The 25,410-nt window shown below is 39.5% G+C and overlaps 1 protein-coding gene across 2 annotated transcripts; it reads left to right on the plus strand.

The window, feature by feature from the left end:
* Positions 1-793: 793 nt before the first annotated feature.
* On the plus strand, positions 794-25,233 carry LOC307018388 (AP-1 complex subunit sigma-2-like; the record flags this gene model as incomplete). 2 transcript variants are annotated; one of them, XM_079648618.1, is made up of 6 exons in its annotated part: positions 794-972; positions 7,716-7,824; positions 9,215-9,352; positions 20,285-20,315; positions 22,159-22,221; positions 24,968-25,233. In XM_079648618.1, 5 exons carry the CDS (start codon positions 794-796, stop codon positions 22,209-22,211), a joined length of 510 nt encoding a protein of 169 aa, XP_079504744.1. In that variant the 3' UTR covers positions 22,212-22,221; positions 24,968-25,233. The 2 variants fall into 2 exon arrangements, with proteins under 2 accessions (XP_079504744.1, XP_079504745.1); XM_079648619.1 differs by lacking the exons at positions 20,285-20,315; positions 22,159-22,221.
* Between the last annotated feature and the right edge of the window lie 177 nt (positions 25,234-25,410).

Raw genomic sequence — 25,410 nt, forward strand, 5'->3', positions numbered from 1 at the left:
ACCGGCTCCCACTGCTCTGCTGTCTGTTAACGTTGTTAAGAGTGGTGGGGGCGGGGAGGGAGCGGATCGACAGCTTCAGCAGCTGTCAACTCAACACTCTAAATAACCAACCAATAACGATCACCGGTTCATCTTGTTTTTGGCGTGAGAATAGTTTGGGCAACGTGAGAGCGTGAGATTGAGAGTGAAAGCGTGTGTCACACGCCAGATGCGTGAGAGTTGGCAACACTGCAATCATCAAAATCGACCAAGGGGGCCCAGAGATATCGAAAATCCACCCAAATAACCCCAGAAGTGGGTTTCTTTTGCTAAATCTCTCTAAAAAGGTCAAATTTCACTTGATTTGCATCAATCCTGATACAGGGTACTTATTATATGTTGTAGTTTGGATTCCTAAAGCTTTTAGTCTACTAACCCATCATCCAAGGTTTTTTGTTTTGGACAGACATTATAATTTATAGTTTTTTACTGTGTTCAATCTGAATTTACTTTAAGAAGAACATATGGTCATTTGTTCCGGGCATGTCATTTTCGAGCCTGTGACCTGAAAAACAGGCTCGGGGCTGACTTTCAAGTCTGGTTTTCAATATTAAAATATGTCAATATATTTTGATGTCGTAGACATAGTTTTAAAACTTAAACAAATTTATTTTAACACAGATTATTTTAGAAATATTCTGAAAGAATACATTTGCTGTGTTGTGCCTGTCGTGTCATCTCAGATGCAGTTTTATTTTGTGCGTCCTCAGTTCCTGTCTTGATGTCTGGTGTGTTTCCCTTCATGTTTTCTAAGATGCAGTTCATGCTGCTGTTCAGCCGGCAGGGGAAGCTGAGGCTGCAGAAGTGGTACGTTCCTCTGTGTGAGAAGGAGAAGAAGAAGATCACCCGCGAGCTGGTGCAGACGGTGCTGGCCCGGAAACCTAAGATGTGTAGCTTCCTGGAGTGGAGGGACCTGAAGGTTGTCTACAAGAGGTTAGTCTGTGGGTCAGGACGTCGATCTGTGCATCTTTGGGTCAGTTGGTCTGTGGGTCTGTTGGTCTGTGTCAGTGGGTCAGTGGGTCGGTAAATGGGTCGGTTGGTGGGTCGGTAGGACGGTTCCATTTGGTCTGTGGGCCAGTGGGTCCCCAGCTAGAAATGTTTGGTTCTAAAAACATTCTGAGAATGTTACCATTCTTCTTTTGGTTCCCAGAATGTTCTTCTGAAAGGTAGGATAACGTTCTCTAAAAACATTCTTAAAATGTTTGGTGATAACCTTCTTAAGATGTTTTTGATAACATTGTTAGAACATTATGCCCTACGGTTCTTAAAACGTTTTCAGCGAGATGTTTTATTTTGGTTCCCAGAATGTTCTTCTGAAAGGTAGGATCACTTTTTCTAAAAACATTCTTAAAATGCTTGGTAATAACCTTTTTTAAATGTTTTGATAATATTGTTAGAACATTATGCCCTACTATTCTTAAAACGTTTTCAGCTGCAAGTTAGATTTTTTTATGTTGCCAGAATGTTATTATTTTAGAGTAGGATAGCGTGCTTTATCGTTCCGATTGATCAGAAGTCTTTTTTTTTTATAAATGCGACCAGCAGCTAGTACAAGTCACTGTCGGTGTCACATGTACTGGAGGGCACCCAGAATCAGACTTGGAATCAGCTGGTGAAAGTAACACTTGTTTATTAGAAAAGGGGAGCTGGGAGTGGAGGTTGGTTATGGCGGCAGTGGGAAACAGTTGTTCCAGGGTGGGTAGAGAGGCCTGGCTAGTCCTGGGAGTGTGGAAGGCCTTGGATTCCTCCTGGGAGAGACATAAAAATTGTAAAAAGAGCGGCACGCAACAAACCGTTCACGGCAACAATCCGGCAGGGAATGAGTGCAGGCTGCAGGCTTTCATAGTGTGGCTGATGAGCAGGTTGCAGGTGTGGTTGATTGGAGATTGCTCCCAGCCGTGTAGAGCAGACCAGCAGGCAGAGAGAGAGACACAGTAGAAACAAACACATACAAACACTAACAGGGGTTTCAGGGACGGGCAGTGATAGTCGGTCCATTCTTCTATCTCTGTCTTTGGTTTTCTAAGTGTTATTCGATCCATATGACTATATAGAGATATGTGCATAAACAACAAAAACACTTGGGGTATAATGTTCGAACAATGTTATCACCAAACATTTTAAGAATGTTTTTAGAGAACGTTATCCTACCTTTCCGAAGTACAGTCTAGGAACCAAAATAAAACTTCTCGATGAAACCATTCCTAGAACAATGAATGGTAACATTCTCAGAATGTTTTTAGAACCAACAATGTCTAGCTGGGAACTCAGACATGCCTACGCAAACATGCAATATCATGAATTACGTGCTTGTTTTTTTCTAAAAACGAAAATGTGGTGACATCAGATTTCTTTTAAACATCGTTTTCAAACAAATGCAGCAAGTTTGTTTTTTTAAAGCGCACTACAAATAAATCTGACGTTGACCATGACCGTGTTAATATTTCGCATCACAGGAACGTTTTATAAAAAAAGAATAACCTCCTGAAAACATTTATCCAAATGTTGCTTTCAAAATGTTCTTCTTTGATTATCATGTAACATTGAGGGAATGTTTTATAAAGAACATCTGTAATGTGTTACCTCAACAAGGTCCAAAACACATCCTTAGAATGTTGCAAGGAAAAACGTTCCACCTTTGTTAACATATCACATTAAAGGAACGTTTTATAAAACACTTTCTGTCATCTCAGGCCTCAATAACATCCTCAAAACATCCTCTGAATGTTGCAGTTAAAACGTTATGTCTTAGTTAACCTTAAACCTTATAGGAACATTATTTGAAAAAATAAACATCCTAAAAAGGTTCTTTGAACACCAGATTAAAATGTTTCTTTAAAACCTTATTAGAACCTATAGGTAACGTTAGCCAAAGTTGTGAGAATGTTCCCCGCTAGCTGGGTAGTCTCTGAATGCAATCCACAGTAAAAGCTCTGAGTCTGAGTGTTGTGGATTTGCAGCATGGCATCATGAGAGTTGTGGCATTCAGCTTGTTGATGGTTCAGGAGGTCCTCAGCGTCTGCTCTGATTGTGACGGAAACTTCTGAAGCAATGGAGACTCAGAGAGACACGGAGAGAGCTTGAACTTTGATGGCAAACACTGATGGTTTATTTGGAGCTTCGGCCGGAGAATTCACAAGACATGTTCTGCAGCCACGAGGTGACACAGCTGCTGCCAAACCAATTCTGAAGATCTCTACCCCAGACCCATGTATTTAGCTAGTTCTGAGAGAAGAATCAACATTGTGCATAACAAGATAAAACAGGCAAAGCACAAAAACACCTATATCAGCTGCTGCCAACAGGCTCGAATAGACTGGGTCAAAGTTATGGGCCTAGGAAAATATTTCCCCAACACTGATATTAATATAAATATATACATTTTGAATAAAGTTTCAGTTTGAGGTTTAAATCTGAGTTTCTGGTGGGCTGCCGCTAACGTTAGCTCAGCTCTGATAGCTTTAGCTCCAGACGTCCCATCACTGCCACTCACTCTGTTTGTTGGTGTAAACTCAGTGGAAGCCAATGTTCAGACGGAGACATGTTAATATCCATCCTGTGTCTGATGCGGCTTTGCCACATTCAATATTAAATAACTGGATATTTTGTCGCGGGAATCAACATCGTGTGCAATGATATGGTTTAAGCAGAGTGATAATAATAACAATAACTCCCATGATCCCGCGCTGCCTCACTCTGTCGTGGTTGTGGAGGATTGTAGAAAATGATAGTGATGCTTCTTCAGATTCCTGCTGAAGCTGCATTCAGGACGTTAGCCAGAATAAATCAGAAGGTATGGTTCTGTTTAAAGCAACAGCAGGTCTGAGGATCAACGGCAGCTTTTTATGATCGTCACATGCTCAGAGGGATTATCAGGATAAAGAGCCAGCCGAGTAAAGCTGGGGTCCTGTAGCTCCGGATTACTGCTGCCCCGTCTGCACGTGCAGAGGGACACTTTGCAAACTTTACTAACTTTACTGTACTCACTTTACTGACTTTACTAATGGTGCATTTCCACTACAGCGCGGAGCTCGCTTTAAGCGTGCCATGCCCGGCCCGTTTTTGGTTGCGTTTCCACTAGGCGTAGTTTGTAGTTAATGTAGTTTGAACATTGCAGACATACTGATAAAATAGGGCTTCTATAATTACCTTAAATAAACTCACTAATTAATGAAACCAGTTCAATACGCATTATTCTTATTCTTATCATTCTTTATGAGCGCAGTAACGGAAACGTATCTAATTACTTATTTATTTAGTATTCCATAACTTAATAACAGAGATGGTCAAATGAAAGTAGAGACATGGCAGAAATCCCACAATGATGCGGGACAGTGAAGTGTTCTCCTGTGAGAGGGCGATCAAGAAAAGAGAGGGAGTTTAACGTGGAGGTTTAATGGGAGTTTACGGAGCAGATGAAAAGACACAGAAAGACAGAAGCATAATAACAAGTATATGTAGGTGTTTTTTTGTAAATAACCCACGGTTTCAAGAGGAAGTAAAGTCCATGCCATGAGAAAACTAAAAATCTATTTTCCAAAATCCGACACTAGAGGTGGTCTTAACGCACCGGCACCAATACAGTAGCCTATAATAAATGTTATATATATAATGTGTAACATGTGTAATCACACACTTAGCGATATAGAACATAAATAATAAAAACGTAGGCCTACCTGGTTTAAAACCCTTTTGTGGTCATACTGTGGAATGAGTTCACACTGAAACGAATTCTTCATTCAAAATGTCGCGGGCAATTACATCTAAGAAGGAGAAGAAGAAGTAAAATAAGTGGTAGAAGAAGAATGAAGCTGGTGTGTTTCCCGCAGCGAGACACTACAATACTAATTGTGGGCTTATCATGTTGATTCTCTCCAGAGGGTAGGTCAGCCAAAAAGGGAAAACGGGCCGTTGCTCGGGCAACATTAGCCCGTACCTGTGCACTAGAGCTCACAGTACTCTCTGTATACCACACTAGAGCTCACAGTACTCTCTGTATACCACACTAGAGCTCACAGTACACTCTGTATACCACACTAGAGCTCACAGTACACTCTGTATACTACACGAAAGATCACAGTACTCTCTGTATACCACACTAGAGCTCACAGTACTCTCTGTATACCACACTAGAGCTCACAGTACTCTCTGTATACCACACTAGAGCTCACAGTACACTCTGTATACCACACGAAAGATCACAGTACTCTCTGTATACCACACTAGAGCTCACAGTACTCTCTGTATACCACACTAGAGCTCACAGTACACTCTGTATACTACACGAAAGATCACAGTACTCTCTGTATACCACACTAGAGATCACAGTACTCTATGTATACTACATTAGAGATCACAGTACTCTCTGTATACTACACTAGAGCTCCCAGTACTCTCTGTATACTACACTAGAGATCACAGTACTCTATGTATACTACATTAGAGATCACAGTACTCTCTGTATACTACACTAGAGCTCACAGTACTCTCTGTATACTACACTAGAGATCACAGTACTCTCTGTACCCTACATTAGAGATCACAGTACTCTCTGTATACTACACTAGAGCTCACAGTACTCTCTGTATACTACACTAGAGATCACAGTACTCTCTGTACACTACATTAGAGATCACAGTACTCTCTGTATACTACACTAGAGATCACAGTACTCTCTGTATACTACACTAGAGATCACAGTACTCTCTGTATACTACATTAGAGATCACAGTACTCTCTGTATACTACACTAGAGATCACAGTACTCTCTGTATACTACACTAGAGCTCACAGTACTCTCTGTATACTACACTAGAGATCACAGTACTCTCTGTACACTACATTAGAGATCACAGTACTCTCTGTATACTACACTTGAGATCACAGTACTCTCTGTATACTACACTAGAGCTCACAGTACTCTCTGTATACTACACTAGAGATCACATTACTCTCTGTATACTACACTAGAGATCACAGTACTCTCTGTACTCTCTGTATACTACATTAGAGATCACAGTACTCTCTGTATACCACACTAGAGATCACAGTACTCTCTGTACTCTCTGTATTCTACAGTAGAGATCACAGTACTCTCTGTATACTACACTAGAGATCACAGTACTCTCTGTACTCTCTGTATACTACATTAGAGATCACAGTACTCTCTGTATACTACATTAGAGATCACAGTACTCTCTGTACTCTCTGTATTCTACAGTAGAGATCACAGTACTCTCTGTATACTACATTAGAGATCACAGTACTCTCTGTATACTACACTAGAGATCACAGTACTCTCTGTATACCACACTAGAGATCACAGTACTCTCTGTATACTACACTAGAGATCACAGTACTCTCTGTATACTACACTAGAGATCACAGTACTCTCTGTACTCTCTGTATACTACATTAGAGATCACAGTACTCTCTGTATACTACATTAGAGATCACAGTACTCTCTGTACTCTCTGTATACTACATTAGAGATCACAGTACTCTCTGTATACTACATTAGAGATCACAGTACTCTCTGTATACCACACTAAAGATCACAGTACTCTCTGTACTCTCTGTATACTACATTAGAGATCACAGTACTCTCTGTATACTACACTAGAGATCACAGTACTCTCTGTACTCTCTGTATACTACATTAGAGATCACAGTACTCTCTGTATACTACATTAGAGATCACAGTACTCTCTGTACTCTCTGTATACTACATTAGAGCTCACAGTACTCTCTGTATACTACACTAGAGATCACAGTACTCTCTGTACACTACATTAGAGATCACAGTACTCTCTGTATACTACACTAGAGATCACAGTACTCTCTGTATACTACACTAGAGATCACAGTACTCTCTGTATACTACACTAGAGCTCACAGTACTCTCTGTATACTACACTAGAGATCACAGTACTCTCTGTACACTACATTAGAGATCACAGTACTCTCTGTATACTACACTAGAGATCACAGTACTCTCTGTATACTACACTTGAGATCACAGTACTCTCTGTATACTACACTAGAGCTCACAGTACTCTCTGTATACTACACTAGAGATCACATTACTCTCTGTATACTACACTAGAGATCACAGTACTCTCTGTACTCTCTGTATACTACATTAGAGATCACAGTACTCTCTGTATACCACACTAGAGATCACAGTACTCTCTGTACTCTCTGTATTCTACAGTAGAGATCACAGTACTCTCTGTATACTACACTAGAGATCACAGTACTCTCTGTACTCTCTGTACACTACATTAGAGATCACAGTACTCTCTGTATACTACACTAGAGATCACAGTACTCTCTGTATACTACACTTGAGATCACAGTACTCTCTGTATACTACACTAGAGCTCACAGTACTCTCTGTATACTACACTAGAGATCACAGTACTCTCTGTATACTACACTTGAGATCACAGTACTCTCTGTATACTACACTAGAGCTCACAGTACTCTCTGTATACTACATTAGAGATCACAGTACTCTCTGTATACCACACTAGAGATCACAGTACTCTCTGTACTCTCTGTATACTACATTAGAGATCACATTACTCTCTGTATACTACACTAGAGATCACAGTACTCTCTGTACTCTCTGTATACTACATTACAGCTCACAGTACCCCCCCCCCCCCCTGCAGGTATGCCAGTCTGTACTTCTGCTGTGCAATCGAGCCTCAGGACAACGAGCTCATCACGCTGGAGATCATCCACAGATACGTGGAGCTGCTGGACAAATACTTCGGCAGTGTGAGTTTCTCCTCTTGTTTCCACCTGGTCTCCTAGAGTCTACGTTCCCGTACAACAGACCTGCATGGGAAGAGTGTGTTGTTCCTCCCTTTGATGTCTTAACACTGCATGGGAAGAGTGTGTTGTTCCTCCCTTTGATGTCTTAACACTGCATGGGAAGAGTGTGTTGTTCCTCCCTTTGATGTGTTAACACTGCATGGGAAGAGTGTGTTGTTCCTCCCTTTGATGTGTTAACACTGCATGGGAAGAGTGTGTTGTTCCTCTCTTTGATGTGTTACTACTGCATGGGAAGAGTGTGTTGTTCCTCTCTTTGATGTCTTAACACTGCATGGGAAGAGTGTGTTGTTCCTCTCTTTGATGTGTTACTACTGCATGGGAAGAGTGTGTTGTTCCTCTCTTTGATGTGTTACTACTGCATGGGAAGAGTGTGTTGTTCCTCTCTTTGATGTCTTAACACTGCATGGGAAGAGTGTGTTGTTCCTCTCTTTGATGTGTTACTACTGCACTGGAAGAGTGTGTTGTTCCTCTCTTTGATGTGTTAACACTGCATGGGAAGAGTGTGTTGTTCCTCTCTTTGATGTCTTAACACTGCATGGGAAGAGTGTGTTGTTCCTCTCTTTGATGTCTTAACACTGCATGGGAAGAGTGTGTTGTTCCTCTCTTTGATGTCTTACCACTGCATGGGAAGAGTGTGTTGTTCCTCTCTTTGATGTCTTAACACTGCATGGGAAGAGTGTGTTGTTCCTCTCTTTGATGTCTTAACACTGCATGGGAAGAGTGTGTTGTTCCTCTCTTTGATGTGTTACTACTGCACTGGAAGAGTGTGTTGTTCCTCTCTTTGATGTGTTAACACTGCATGGGAAGAGTGTGTTGTTCCTCTCTTTGATGTCTTAACACTGCATGGGAAGAGTGTGTTGTTCCTCTCTTTGATGTCTTAACACTGCATGGGAAGAGTGTGTTGTTCCTCTCTTTGATGTCTTACCACTGCATGGGAAGAGTGTGTTGTTCCTCTCTTTGATGTCTTAACACTGCATGGGAAGAGTGTGTTGTTCCTCTCTTTGATGTGTTACTACTGCACTGGAAGAGTGTGTTGTTCCTCTCTTTGATGTCTTAACACTGCACTGGAAGAGTGTGTTGTTCCTCTCTTTGATGTCTTAACACTGCACTGGAAGAGTGTGTTGTTCCTCCCTTTGATGTGTTAACACTGCATGGGAAGAGTCGGTTGTTCCTCTCTTTGATGTGTTACTAGTCTCTGATCAAAGTCCTCTGGATTCCCAAAGCACAGGTCTTTGTTTAAAACAACAGCTGTTAGTTTGGTTGTACGGCAGATTTCTGCCACATATTGATTAAAGTATTTCTCATTCACGATTCCTTCTTTTGTGCACATCAGGTTTGTGAGCTGGACATTATTTTTAACTTCGAGAAGGCTTACTTCATCCTGGATGAGTTCCTGCTGGGCGGTGAAGCTCAGGAGACTTCCAAGAAGAACGTCCTGAAGGCCATCGAGCAGGCGGACCTGCTGCAGGAGGTCAGGACTCACACTCCATGTTTCAATGCTTCATCCTATTTCAATGCTTCATCCTGTTTCAATGCTTCATCCTGTTTCAATGTTTCAATGCTTCAATGTTTCATCCTGTTTCAATGCTTCATCCTGTTTCAATGTTTCATCCTGTTTCAATGCTTCAATGTTTCCTCCTGTTTCAATGCTTCATCCTGTTTCAATGCTTCATCCTGTTTCAATGTTTCAATGCTTCAATGCTTCATCCTGTTTCAATGCTTCAATGTTTCATCCTGTTTCAATGCTTCATCGTGTTTCAATGTTTCAATGCTTCAATGCTTCATCCTGTTTCAATGCTTCATCCTGTTTCAATGTTTCAATGTTTCATCCTGTTTCAATGTTTCATCCTGTTTCAATGCTTCATCGTGTTTCAATGCTTCATCCTGTTTCAATGTTTCATCGTGTTTTAATGCTTCATCCTGTTTCAATGTTTCATCGTGTTTTAATGCTTCATCCTGTTTCAATGTTTCATCGTGTTTTAATGCTTCATCCTGTTTCAATGTTTCATCGTGTTTTAATGCTTCATCCTGTTTCAATGCTTCATCGTGTTTCAATGCTTCATCCTGTTTCAATGTTTCATCGTGTTTCAATGCTTCATCCTGTTTCAATGCTTCATCCTGTTTCAATGCTTCATCCTGTTTCAATGCTTCATCCTGTTTCAATGTTTCATCGTGTTTTAATGCTTCATCCTGTTTCAATGTTTCATCCTGTTTTAATGCTTCATCCTGTTTCAATGTTTCATCGTGTTTCAATGCTTCATCGTGTTTCAATGCTTCATCCTGTTTCAATGTTTCATCCTGTTTCAATGCTTCATCCTGTTTCAATGTTTCATCGTGTTTTAATGTTTCATCCTGTTTCAATTTTTCAATGTTTCCTCCTGTTTCAATGTTTCATCCTGTTTCAATGTTTCATCCTGTTTCAATGCTTCATCCTGTTTCAATTTTTCAATGTTTCCTCCTGTTTCAATGCTTCATCCTGTTTCAATGTTTCATCCTGTTTCAATGCTTCATCCTGTTTCAATGTTTCATCGTGTTTTAATGTTTCATCCTGTTTCAATTTTTCAATGTTTCCTCCTGTTTCAATGTTTCATCCTGTTTCAATGTTTCATCCTGTGTCAATGCTTCATCCTGTTTCAATGTTTCATCCTGTTTCAATGCTTCATCCTGTTTCAATGTTTCATCGTGTTTTAATGCTTCATCCTGTTTCAATGTTTCATCGTGTTTTAATGCTTCATCCTGTTTCAATGTTTCATCCTGTTTTAATGCTTCATCCTGTTTCAATGTTTCATCGTGTTTTAATGCTTCATCCTGTTTCAATGCTTCATCGTGTTTCAATGCTTCATCCTGTTTCAATGTTTCATCCTGTTTCAATGCTTCATCCTGTTTCAATGTTTCATCGTGTTTTAATGTTTCATCCTGTTTCAATTTTTCAATGTTTCCTCCTGTTTCAATGTTTCCTCCTGTTTCAATGTTTCATCCTGTTTCAATGCTTCATCCTGTGTCAATGCTTCATCCTGTTTCAATGTTTCATCCTGTTTCAATGCTTCATCCTGTTTCAATGTTTCATCCTGTTTCAATATTTCATCCTGTTTTAATGCTTCATCCTGTTTCAATGCTTCAATATTTCATCCTGTTTTAATGCTTCATCCTGTTTCAATGCTTCATCCTGTTTCAATGTTTCAATATTTCATCCTGTTTTAATGTTTCATCCTGTTTCAATGTTTCATCCTGTGTCAATGCTTCATCCTGTTTCAATGCTTCATCCTGTTTCAATGTTTCATCCTGTTTCAATGCTTCATCCTGTTTCAATGCTTCATCCTGTTTCAATGTTTCATCCTGTTTCACAGTTTCAATGTTTCATCCGGTTTCAATGCTTCATCCTGTTTCACAGTTTCAATGTTTCATCCTGTTTCAATGTTTCAATGTTTCATCCTGTTTCAATGTTTCAATGTTTCAATGCTTCATCCTGTTTCAATGTTTAAATGTTTCAATGCTTCATCCTGTTTCAATGTTTCAATGTTTCAATGCTTCATCCTGTTTCAATGTTTAAATGTTTCAATGCTTCATCCTGTTTCAATGTTTCATCCTGTTTCAATGCTTCAATGTTTCATCCTGTTTCAATGCTTCATCCTGTTTCAATGTTTCATCCTGTTTCAATGTCTCAATGCTTCAATGTTTCATCCTGTTTCAATGTTTCATCCTGTTTCAATGTTTCATCCTGTTTCAATGCTTCATCCTGTTTCAATGTTTCATCTTGTTTCAATGCTTCATCCTGTTTCAATGCTTCATCCTGTTCCAATGTTTCATCCTGTTTCAATGTTTCAATGCTTCAATGTTTCATCCTGTTTCAATGCTTCATCCTGTTTCAATGTTTCATCCTGTTTCAATGCTTCAATGCTTCATCCTGTTTCAATGTTTCAATGCTTCATCCTGTTTCAATGCTTCATCCTGTTTCAATGCTTCATCCTGTTTCAATGCTTCATCCTGTTTCAATGTTTCATCCTGTTTCAATGCTTCATCCTGTTTCAATGTTTCATCCTGTTTCAATGCTTCATCCTGTTTCAATGTTTCAATGCTTCAATGTTTCATCCTGTTTCAATGCTTCATCCTGTTTCAATGTTTCATCCTGTTTCAATGTTTCAATGCTTCAATGTTTCATCCTGTTTCAATGCTTCATCCTGTTTCAATGTTTCATCCTGTTTCAATGCTTCAATGCTTCATCCTGTTTCAATGTTTCAATGCTTCATCCTGTTTCAATGCTTCATCCTGTTTCAATGCTTCATCCTGTTTCAATGCTTCATCCTGTTTCAATGTTTCATCCTGTTTCAATGCTTCATCCTGTTTCAATGTTTCATCCTGTTTCAATGTTTCAATGCTTCAATGTTTCATCCTGTTTCAATGCTTCATCCTGTTTCAATGTTTCATCCTGTTTCAATGCTTCAATGCTTCATCCTGTTTCAATGTTTCAATGCTTCATCCTGTTTCAATGCTTCATCCTGTTTCAATGCTTCATCCTGTTTCAATGCTTCATCCTGTTTCAATGTTTCATCCTGTTCCAATGCTTCATCCTGTTTCAATGCTTCATCCTGTTTCAATGCTTCATCCTGTTTCAATGCTTCATCCTGTTTCAATGCTTCATCCTGTTTCAATGCTTCATCCTGTTCCAATGCTTCATCCTGTTCCAATGCTTCATCCTGTTTCAATGTTTCATCCTGTTTCAATGTTTCATCCTGTTTCAATGTTTCAATGTTTCATCCTGTTTCAATGTTTCAATGTTTCATCCTGTTTCAATGTTTCAATGTTTCATCCTGTTTCAATGTTTCAATGTTTCAATGCTTCATCCTGTTTCAATGTTTCAATGTTTCATCCTGTTTCAATGTTTCATCCTGTTTCAATGCTTCATCCTGTTTCAATGCTTCATCCTGTTTCAATGCTTCATCCTGTTTCAATGTTTCATCCTGTTTCAATGTTTCATCCTGTTTCAATGCTTCATCCTGTTTCAATGTTTCATCCTGTTTCAATGCTTCATCCTGTTTCAATGTTTCAATGCTTCAATGTTTCATCCTGTTCCAATGCTTCATCCTGTTTCAATGTTTCATCCTGTTTCAATGCTTCATCCTGTTTCAATGTTTCATCCTGTTTCAATGTTTCATCCTGTTTCAATGTTTCATCCTGTTCCAATGTTTCATCCTGTTTCAATGTTTCATCCTGTTTCAATGTTTCATCCTGTTTCAATGCTTCATCCTGTTTCAATGCTTCATCCTGTTTCAATGTTTCAATGCTTCAATGTTTCATCCTGTTTCAATGTTTCATCCTGTTTCAATGTTTCATCCTGTTTCAATGCTTCATCCTGTTTCAATGTTTCATCCTGTTTCAATGCTTCATCCTGTTTCAATGTTTCATCCTGTTTCAATGTTTCAATGCTTCAATGTTTCATCCTGTTCCAATGCTTCATCCTGTTTCAATGTTTCATCCTGTTCCAATGTTTCATCCTGTTTCAATGTTTCATCCTGTTCCAATGCTTCATCCTGTTTCAATGTTTCATCCTGTTTCAATGTTTCATCCTGTTTCAATGCTTCATCCTGTTTCAATGTTTCATCCTGTTTCAATGTTTCAATGCTTCAATGTTTCATCCTGTTCCAATGCTTCATCCTGTTTCAATGTTTCATCCTGTTCCAATGTTTCATCCTGTTTCAATGTTTCATCCTGTTTCAATGTTTCATCCTGTTTCAATGTTTCATCCTGTTTCAATGCTTCATCCTGTTTCAATGTTTCATCCTGTTTCAATGCTTCATCCTGTTTCAATGTTTCATCCTGTTTCAATGTTTCAATGCTTCAATGTTTCATCCTGTTCCAATGCTTCATCCTGTTTCAATGTTTCATCCTGTTTCAATGTTTCATCCTGTTTCAATGTTTCATCCTGTTCCAATGCTTCATCCTGTTTCAATGTTTCATCCTGTTTCAATGCTTCATCCTGTTTCAATGTTTCATCCTGTTTCAATGTTTCATCCTGTTTCAATGTTTCAATGTTTCATCCAGTTTCAATGTTTAAATGTTTCAATGCTTCATCCTGTTTCAATGTTTCAATGCTTCAATGCTTCATCCTATTTCAATGTTTCATCCTGTTTCAATGTTTCATCTTGTTTCAATGTTTCAATGTTTCAATGTTCATCCTGTTTCAATACTTCATCCTGTTTCAATGTTTCATCCTGTTTCAATGTTTCATCCTGTTTCAATGCTTCATCCTGTTTCAATGCTTCATCCTGTTTCAATGTTTCATCCTGTTTCAATGTTTCATCCTGTTTCAATGTTTCAATGTTTCATCCTGTTTCAATGTTTCATCCTGTTTCAATGCTTCATCCTGTTTCAATGCTTCATCCTGTTTCAATGTTTCATCCTGTTTCAATGCTTCATCGTGTTTCAATGTTTCATCCTGTTTCAATGTTTCATCCTGTTTCAATGTTTCAATGTTTCATCCTGTTTCAATGTTTCATCCTGTTTCAATGTTTCATACTGTTTCAATGCTTCATCCTGTTTCAATGTTTCATCCTGTTTCAATGCTTCATCCTGTTTCAATGCTTCATCCTGTTTCAATGTTTCATCCTGTTTCAATGTTTCATCCTGTTTCAATGTTTCATCCTGTTTCAATGTTTCAATGTTTCATCCTGTTTCAATGTTTCATCCTGTTTCAATGCTTCATCCTGTTTCAATGCTTCATCCTGTTTCAATGTTTCATCCTGTTTCAATGCTTCATCGTGTTTCAATGTTTCATCCTGTTTCAATGTTTCATCCTGTTTCAATGTTTCAATGTTTCATCCTGTTTCAATGCTTCATCCTGTTTCAATGTTTCATCCTGTTTCAATGCTTCATCCTGTTTCAATGTTTCATCCTGTTTCAATGCTTCAATGTTTCATCCTGTTCCAATGCTTCATCCTGTTTCAATGCTTCATCCTGTTTCAATGTTTCATCCTGTTTCAATGCTTCATCCTGTTTCAATGCTTCAATGTTTCATCCTGTTTCAATGTTTCAATGTTTCATCCTGTTTCAATGTTTCAATGTTTCATCCTGTTTCAATGTTTCAATGTTTCATCCTGTTTCAATGTTTCAATGTTTCATCCTGTTTCAATGTTTCAATGTTTCATCCTGTTTCAATGTTTCAATGTTTCATCCTGTTTCAATGTTTCATCCTGTTTCAATGCTTCATCCTGTTTCAATGCTTCATCCTGTTTCAATGTTTCATCCTGTTTCAATGTTTCATCCTGTTCCAATGCTTCATCCTGTTTCAATGCTTCATCCTGTTTCAATGTTTCATCCTGTTTCAATGCTTCATCCTGTTTCAATGCTTCAATGTTTCATCCTGTTTCAATGTTTCAATGTTTCATCCTGTTTCAATGTTTCAATGTTTCATCCTGTTTCAATGTTTCAATGTTTCATCCTGTTTCAATGTTTCAATGTTTCATCCTGTTTCAATGTTTCAATGTTTCATCCTGTTTCAATGTTTCATCCTGTTTCAATGCTTCATCCTGTTTCAATGCTTCATCCTGTTTCAATGTTTCATCCTGTTTCAATGTTTCATCCTGTTCCAATGCTTCATCCTGTTTCAATGTTTCATCCTGTTCCAATGCTTCATCCTGTTCCAATGCTTCATCCTGTTTCAATGTTTCATCCTGTTCCAATGCTTCATCCTGTTTCAATGTTTCATCCTGTTTCAATGCTTCATCCTGTTTCAATGTTTCAATGTTTCATCCTGTTTCAATGTTTCAATGTTTCATCCTGTTTCAATGTTTCAATGTTTCATCCTGTTTCAATGTTTCAATGTTTCAATGCTTCATCCTGTTTCAATGTTTCAATGTTTCATCCTGTTTCAATGTTTCATCCTGTTTCAATGCTTCATCCTGTTTCAATGCTTCATCCTGTTTCAATGCTTCATCCTGTTTCAATGCTTCATCCTGTTTCAATGCTTCAATGTTTCATCCTGTTTCAATGTTTCATCCTGTTTCAATGCTTCATCCTGTTTCAATGCTTCATCCTGTTTCAATGTTTCATCCTGTTTCAATGTTTCATCCTGTTTCAATGCTTCATCCTGTTTCAATGTTTCATCCTGTTTCAATGCTTCATCCTGTTTCAATGTTTCAATGCTTCAATGTTTCATCCTGTTCCAATGCTTCATCCTGTTTCAATGTTTCATCCTGTTTCAATGCTTCATCCTGTTTCAATGTTTCATCCTGTTTCAATGTTTCATCCTGTTTCAATGTTTCATCCTGTTCCAATGCTTCATCCTGTTTCAATGCTTCATCCTGTTTCAATGTTTCAATGCTTCAATGTTTCATCCTGTTCCAATGCTTCATCCTGTTTCAATGTTTCATCCTGTTTCAATGCTTCATCCTGTTTCAATGTTTCATCCTGTTTCAATGTTTCAATGCTTCAATGTTTCATCCTGTTCCAATGCTTCATCCTGTTTCAATGTTTCATCCTGTTCCAATGTTTCATCCTGTTTCAATGTTTCATCCTGTTCCAATGCTTCATCCTGTTTCAATGTTTCATCCTGTTTCAATGCTTCATCCTGTTTCAATGTTTCATCCTGTTTCAATGTTTCATCCTGTTTCAATGCTTCATCCTGTTTCAATGCTTCATCCTGTTTCAATGTTTCATCCTGTTTCAATGTTTCATCCTGTTTCAATGTTTCATCCTGTTTCAATGCTTCATCCTGTTTCAATGTTTCAATGTTTCATCCAGTTTCAATGTTTCAATGTTTCAATGCTTCATCCTGTTTCAATGTTTAAATGTTTCAATGCTTCATCCTGTTTCAATGTTTCAATGCTTCAATGCTTCATCCTATTTCAATGTTTCATCCTGTTTCAATGTTTCATCTTGTTTCAATGTTTCAATGTTTCAATGTTCATCCTGTTTCAATACTTCATCCTGTTTCAATGTTTCATCCTGTTTCAATGTTTCATCCTGTTTCAATGCTTCATCCTGTTTCAATGCTTCATCCTGTTTCAATGTTTCATCCTGTTTCAATGTTTCATCCTGTTTCAATGTTTCAATGTTTCATCCTGTTTCAATGTTTCATCCTGTTTCAATGCTTCATCCTGTTTCAATGCTTCATCCTGTTTCAATGTTTCATCCTGTTTCAATGCTTCATCGTGTTTCAATGTTTCATCCTGTTTCAATGTTTCATCCTGTTTCAATGTTTCAATGTTTCATCCTGTTTCAATGTTTCATCCTGTTTCAATGTTTCATACTGTTTCAATGCTTCATCCTGTTTCAATGCTTCATCCTGTTTCAATGCTTCATCCTGTTTCAATGTTTCATCCTGTTTCAATGTTTCATCCTGTTTCAATGTTTCATCCTGTTTCAATGTTTCAATGTTTCATCCTGTTTCAATGTTTCATCCTGTTTCAATGTTTCATCCTGTTTCAATGCTTCATCCTGTTTCAATGCTTCATCCTGTTTCAATGTTTCATCCTGTTTCAATGCTTCATCCTGTTTCAATGTTTCATCCTGTTTCAATGCTTCAATGTTTCATCCTGTTCCAATGCTTCATCCTGTTTCAATGCTTCATCCTGTTTCAATGTTTCATCCTGTTTCAATGCTTCATCCTGTTTCAATGCTTCAATGTTTCATCCTGTTTCAATGTTTCAATGTTTCATCCTGTTTCAATGTTTCAATGTTTCATCCTGTTTCAATGTTTCAATGTTTCATCCTGTTTCAATGTTTCAATGTTTCATCCTGTTTCAATGTTTCAATGTTTCATCCTGTTTCAATGCTTCATCCTGTTTCAATGCTTCATCCTGTTTCAATGTTTCATCCTGTTTCAATGTTTCATCCTGTTTCAATGTTTCATCCTGTTTCAATGCTTCATCCTGTTTCAATGCTTCATCCTGTTTCAATGTTTCATCCTGTTTCAATGCTTCATCGTGTTTCAATGTTTCATCCTGTTTCAATGTTTCATCCTGTTTCAATGTTTCAATGTTTCATCCTGTTTCAATGTTTCATCCTGTTTCAATGCTTCATCCTGTTTCAATGTTTCATCCTGTTTCAATGTTTCAATGTTTCATCCTGTTTCAATGTTTCATCCTGTTTCAATGCTTCATCCTGTTCCAATGCTTCATCCTGTTTCAATGCTTCATCCTGTTTCAATGTTTCATCCTGTTTCAATGCTTCATCCTGTTTCAATGTTTCAATGTTTCATCCTGTTTCAATGTTTCAATGTTTTATCCTGTTTCAATGTTTCAATGTTTCATCCTGTTTCAATGTTTCAATGTTTCATCCTGTTTCAATGTTTCAATGTTTCATCCTGTTTCAATGTTTCAATGTTTCAATGCTTCATCCTGTTTCAATGCTTCATCCTGTTTCAATGTTTCATCCTGTTTCAATGCTTCAATGTTTCATCCTGTTTCAATGCTTCATCCTGTTTCAATGTTTCAATGCTTCATCCTGTTTCAATGTTTCATCCTGTTTCAATGCTTCATCCTGTTTCAATGCTTCATCCTGTTTCAATGCTTCATCCTGTTTCAATGCTTCAATGCTTCATCCTGTTTCAATGTTTCATCCTGTTTCAATGTTTCAATGTTTCATCCTGTTTCAATGTTTCAATGTTTCATCCTGTTTCAATGTTTCAATGTTTCATCCTGTTTCAATGTTTCAATGTTTCAATGCTTCATCCTGTTTCAATGCTTCATCCTGTTTCAATGTTTCATCCTGTTTCAATGCTTCAATGTTTCATCCTGTTTCAATGCTTCATCCTGTTTCAATGTTTCAATGCTTCATCCTGTTTCAATGCTTCATCCTGTTTCAATGCTTCATCCTGTTTCAATGCTTCATCCTGTTTCAATGTTTCATCCTGTTTCAATGCTTCATCCTGTTTCAATGCTTCATCCTGTTTCAATGTTTCAATGCTTCAATGTTTCATCCTGTTTCAATGTTTAAATGTTTCAATGTTTCATCCTGTTTCAATGTTTCATCCTGTTTCAATGCTTCATCCTGTTTCAATGTTTCAATGTTTCAATGCTTCATCCTGTTTCAATGTTTCATCCTGTTTCAATGCTTCATCCTGTTTCAATGTTTCATCCTGTTTCAATGCTTCATCCTGTTTCAATGTTTCAATGCTTCAATGTTTCATCCTGTTCCTATAATTCATCCTGTTTCAATGCTTCATCCTGTTTCAATGTTTCATCCTGTTTCAATGCTTCATCCTGTTTCAATGTTTCAATGTTTCATCCTGTTTCAATGTTTCAATGTTTCAATGTTTCATCCTGTTTCAATGTTTCAATGTTTCATCCTGTTTCAATGTTTCAATGTTTCAATGCTTCATCCTGTTTCAATGTTTAAATGTTTCAATGATTCATCCTGTTTCAATGTTTCAATGTTTCAATGTTTCATCCTGTTTCAATGCTTCATCCTGTTTCAATATTTCATCCTGTTTCAATGCTTCATCCTGTTTCAATGTTTCAATGCTTCATCCTGTTTCAATGCTTCATCCTGTTTCAATGTTTCATCCTGTTTCAATGCTTCATCCTGTTTCAATGCTTCATCCTGTTTCAATGCTTCATCCTGTTTCAATGTTTCAATGCTTCATCCGGTTTCAATGCTTCATCCTGTTTCAATGCTTCATCCTGTTTCAATGTTTCAATGCTTCAATGTTTCATCCTGTTTCAATGCTTCATCCTGTTTCAATGTTTCAATGCTTCAATGCTTCATCCTGTTTCAATGTTTCATCCTGTTTAAATGCTTCATCCTATTTCAATGTTTCATCCTGTTTCAATGCTTCATCCTGTTTCAATGCTTCATCCTGTTTCAATGTTTCATCCTGTTTCAATGCTTCATACTGTTTCAATGCTTCAATGCTTCAATGTTTCATCCCGTGTCAATGTTTCAATGTTTCAATGTTTCAATGTTTCATCCTGTGTCAATGTTTCATCCTGTTTCAATGTTTCATCCTGTTTCAATGCTTCATCCTGTTTCAATGCTTCATCCTGTTTCAATGCTTCATCATGTTTCAATGCTTCAATGATTCAATGCTTCAATGTTTCATCCCGTGTCAATCTTTCATCCTGTTTCAATGTGTCATCCTGTTTCAATGCTTCATCCTGTTTCAATGCTTCATCCTGTTTCAATGCTTCATCCTGTTTCAATGCTTCATCCTGTTTCAATGCTTCATCATGTCGCTGTCAGCTTTCATGTGAACACCAAATTCCCATCAGCCAAACCTTAAACACATATTCCTGATATTTTGTTTGTAAAACTCTTCATCAACTTTAGTTGGAAATAAGATTTCCCTTCAGAAACAGCTGCTTTATTTCTGGTGATTTGTCTTCTCTTTGCTTGTTGTCTTTGGTTTAGTTAAAGGAATTGCAGCTCACTGTTTCTCTGCCTGTCTCCTCTTTCCTGTGATTTTCAGAACATAGACTTTCAGATGCGCCTGTTTGCAGGTACAGTTTCTAGAAACCCAGATACTCCTGCTTTAGTATTACATCAGTAGATCCAACAATCAGCAGTCAGTACCATCAGTAGATCCACCAATCAGCAGTCAGTACCATCAGTAGATCCACCAATCAGAAGTCAATACCATCAGTAGATCCACCAATCAGCAGTCAGTACCATCAGTAGATCCACCAATCAGAAGTCAGTACCATCAGTAGATCCACCAATCAGCAGTCAGTACCATCAGTAGATCTACCTATCAGCAGTCAGTACCATCAGTAGATCCACCAATCAGAAGTCAGTACCATCAGTAGATCCACCAATCAGAAGTCAGTACCATCAGTAGATCCACCAATCAGCAGTCAGTACCATCAGTAGATCCACCAATCAGAAGTCAGTACCATCAGTAGATCCACCAATCAGCAGTCAGTACCATCATTAGATCCACCAATCAGAAGTCAGTATCATCAGTAGATCCACCAATCAGCAGTCAGTACCATCAGTAGATCCACCAATCAGCAGTCAGTACCATCAGTAGTCGGTACCATCAGTAGATCCACCAATCAATAGTCAGTACCATCAGTAGATCCACCAATCAGCAGTCAGTACCATCAGTTTGTCGGTACCATCAGTAGATCCACCAATCAATAGTCAGTACCATCAGTAGATCCACCAATCAGCAGTCAGTACCATCAGTAGTCTGTACCATCAGTAGATCCACCAATCAGCTGTCAGTACCATCAGTAGATCCACCAATCAGCTGTCAGTACCATCAGTAGATCCACCAATCAGACGTCAGTACCATCAGTAGATCCACCAATCAGTAGTCATTTCCATTAAGAACATTTTCATTAGTGTAATTTTGTTTCAGGGTAATTATTGAAACTTGTCAAATCTTTTGGCATTTAGGTTAAATGGAATAAAAATAAACAGAAGTCAGTACCATCAGTAGATCCACCAATCAGAAGTCAGTACCATCAGTAGATCCACCAATCAGCAGTCAGTACCATCAGTAGATCCACCAATCAGAAGTCAGTACCATCAGTAGATCCACCAATCAGCAGTCAGTACCATCATTAGATCCACCAATCAGAAGTCAGTATCATCAGTAGATCCACCAATAAGCAGTCAGTACCATCAGTAGATCCACCAATCAGCAGTCAGTACCATCAGTAGTCGGTACCATCAGTAGATCCACCAATCAATAGTCAGTACCATCAGTAGATCCACCAATCAGCAGTCAGTACCATCAGTTTGTCGGTACCATCAGTAGATCCACCAATCAATAGTCAGTACCATCAGTAGATCCACCAATCAGCAGTCAGTACCATCAGTAGTCTGTACCATCAGTAGATCCACCAATCAGCTGTCAGTACCATCAGTAGATCCACCAATCAGCTGTCAGTACCATCAGTAGATCCACCAATCAGACGTCAGTACCATCAGTAGATCCACCAATCAGTAGTCATTTCCATTAAGAACATTTTCATTAGTGTAATTTTGTTTCAGGGTAATTATTGAAACTTGTCAAATCTTTTGGCATTTAGGTTAAATGGAATAAAATAAACAATCATGTTTTTATTAAAGACAACAATAGTTGCCGTCCTTTAAAAAGCCTAACCCTAACGCTCAAGTTTAATTTATTTGGGATGGGGGGGTTAGGGTTCCAGGGTTCTCTGTGATTACAGGAAAACATACCTCAGGGGATTAGGTGGAGTTGTTTTAATCAGACTTGAATGAAACAGGAGCTGCTGGTGATAAGCATATCGTCTTATAGCAATGCAAGAAGAGCAGCTGTCTGTTGCTGTTCTCTTGACTTCCTGTCCTCATATCAACATGTTTGCCTCTCAGGTGTGATGGTCCCAAATCTGGTCTCTGAGTCCTCTGGGCTTTTCCAGAATTAGGACTGCGGAGGTGAATACTGTGTGTTTGTGACGCAGGCCTGTAGTCACACTAGTCAACTGTGAACGGACAGCCCATAATATATGTTGTGTTGGAGACAGCGTGTGTATCAGTGTGTGATTGGTTCCCCTCTGTAACATTTCATAAGCTCCTCCTCCACCAGATGTTCTTATGTTTCCTGTTTGTATAGATCTGCTGTTCGGAGAGGAGACACAATAAGCAGTGAAAAAAAATAGTGGGGGGTGGATATAACCACATCATGTTGTATCAGGTGGATGTTACCAGGTGGAAGTTACCACGTCCTGTTGTACCAGGTGGATGTTACCAGGTGGATGTTACCACGTCATGTTGTACCAGGTGGATGTTACCAGGTCATGTTGTACCAGGTGGATGTTACCAGGTGGATGTTACCAGGTGGATGTTACCACGTCATGTTGTACCAGGTGGATGTTACCAGGTGGATGTTACCAGGTCATGTTGTACCAGGTTGATGTTACCAGGTCATGTTGTACCAGGTGGATGTTACCAGGTCATGTTGTACCAGGCGGATGTTACCAGGTGGACGTTACCACGTCCTGTTGTACCAGGTGGATGTTACCAGGTGGATGTTACCACGTCATGTTGTACCAGGTGGATGTTACCAGGTGGATGTTACCACGTCATGTTGTACCAGGTGGATGTTACCAGGTGGATGTTACCACGTCATGTTGTACCAGGTGGATGTTACCAGGTCATGTTGTACCAGATGAATGTTACCAGGTGGATGTTACCAGGTGGATGTTACCAGGTGGATGTTACCACGTCCTGTTGTACCAGGTGGATGTTACCAGGTGGATGTTACCACGTAATGTTGTACCAGGTGGATGTTACCAGGTGGATGTTACCACGTCATGTTGTACCAGGTGGATGTTACCAGGTGGATGTTACCAGGTCATGTTGTACCAGGTGGATTTAACCACGTCATGTTGTACCAGGTGGATGTTACCAGGTGGATGTAACCACGTCATGTTGTACCAGGTGGATGTTACCAGGTGGATGTTACCACGTCATGCTATCCAAGGTGGATGTTACCAAGTCATGTTGTACCAGATGGATGTTACCAGGTGGATGTTTCCAGGTCATGTTGTACCAGGTGGATGTTACCAAGTCATGTTGTACCAGGTGGATGTAAACACGTCATGTCGTACCAGGTGGATGTTACCAGGTGGATTTTACCAAGTCATGTTGTACCAGGTGGACTTTACCAAGTCATGTTGTACCAGGTGGATGTAACCACGTCATGTTGTACCAGGTGGATGTTACCAGGTGGATGTTACTCCATTGATGTTACTAGGTGGATGTTACTAGCTGGATGTTATTAGCTGGATTTTACCAGCTGGATGTTACCAGGTGGATGTTACTAGGTGGATGTTACTAGCTGGATGTTACCAGGTGGACGTTACCAGGTGGATGTTACCATCTGGATGTTACTAGCTGGATGTTACCAGGTGGATGTTACCAGGTGGATGTTACCATCTGGATGTTACTAGCTGGATGTTACTAGATGGATGTTACTAGCTGGATGTTACCAGGTGGACGTTACCAGGTGGATGTTACCAGCTGGATGTTACTAGCTGGATGTTACCAGGTGGATGTTACTAGCTGGATGTCAACAGGTGGATGTTACTAGGTGGATATTACTAGGTGGATATTACTAGGTGGATGTTACTAGGTGGATGTTACCAGGTGGACGTTACCAGGTGGATGTTATGTTACTAGGTGGATGTTACCAGGTGGATGTTACTAGGTGGATATTACTAGGTGGATATTACTAGGTGGATGTTACTAGGTGGATGTTACTAGGTGGATGTTACTAGGTGGATATTACTAGGTGGATATTACTAGGTGGATGTTACTAGGTGGATATTACTAGGTGGATGTTACTAGGTGGATGTTACTAGGTGGATGTTACTAGGTGGATATTACTAGGTGGATATTACTAGGTGGATGTTACTAGGTGGATGTTACTAGGTGGATGTTACTAGGTGGATGTTACCAGGTGGAAGTTACCAGGTGGATGTTACTAGGTGGATATTACTAGGTGGATATTACTAGGTGGATGTTACTAGGTGGACGTTACCAGGTGGATGTTACTAGGTGGATGTTACCAGGTGGACGTTACCAGGTGGATGTTATGTTACGAGGTGGATGTTACCAGGTGGACGTTATGAGGTGGATGTTACCAGGTGGATGTTACGAGGTGGATGTTACCAGGTGGACGTTACCAGGTGGATGTTATGTTACTAGGTGGATGTTACCAGGTGGATGTTACTAGGTGGATATTACTAGGTGGATGTTACTAGGTGGATGTTACCAGGTGGACGTTACCAGGTGGATGTTATGTTACCATCTGGATGTTACCAGGTGGATATTACTAGGTGGATGTTACTAGGTGGATGTTACCAGGTGGACGTTACCAGGTGGATGTTATGTTACCATCTGGATGTTACTAGGTGGATATTACTAGGTGGATGTTAACAGGTGGACGTTACCAGGTGGATGTTATGTTACCATCTGGACGTTACCAGGTGGATGTTATGTTACCATCTGGACGTTACCAGGTGGATGTTATGTTACCAGGTGGATGTTATGTTACCAGGTGGATGTTATGTTACCAGGTGGATGTTACCAGGTGGATATTACCAGGTGGATGTTACCAGGTGGATATTACCATATCAGGTGTTTTAGTTTCTCAGCTCTGTTCCTCTCTTTCCATCAGCACCGTCATGAGTACTTTGCTGTGCCTGTGTACTGAAGGCTGCCTCCACCCTCCTCCCTGCATGATGCACCCTCCACCCTGCATGATGCACCCTCCACGATGCAGCCTCCACCCTCCATGATGCACCCTCCTCCCTGCATGATGCACCCTCCACCCTGCTCGATGCACCCTCCTCCCTGCATGATGCAGCCTCCTCCCTGGATGATGCAGCCTCCACCCTGCATGATGCAGCCTCCACCCTGCATGATGCAGCCTCCTCCCTGGATGATGCAGCCTCCACCCTGCATGATGCACCCTCCACCCTGCTCGATGCACCCTCCTCCCTGCATGATGCAGCCTCCTCCCTGGATGATGCAGCCTCCACCCTGCATGATGCAGCCTCCACCCTGCATGATGCAGCCTCCACCCTGCATGATGCAGCCTCCTCCCTGGATGATGCAGCC

Source organism: Notothenia rossii (genome assembly GCF_949606895.1).
Source record: "Notothenia rossii genome assembly, chromosome: 1".
Classification (NCBI taxonomy): Eukaryota; Metazoa; Chordata; class Actinopteri; order Perciformes; family Nototheniidae; genus Notothenia; species Notothenia rossii.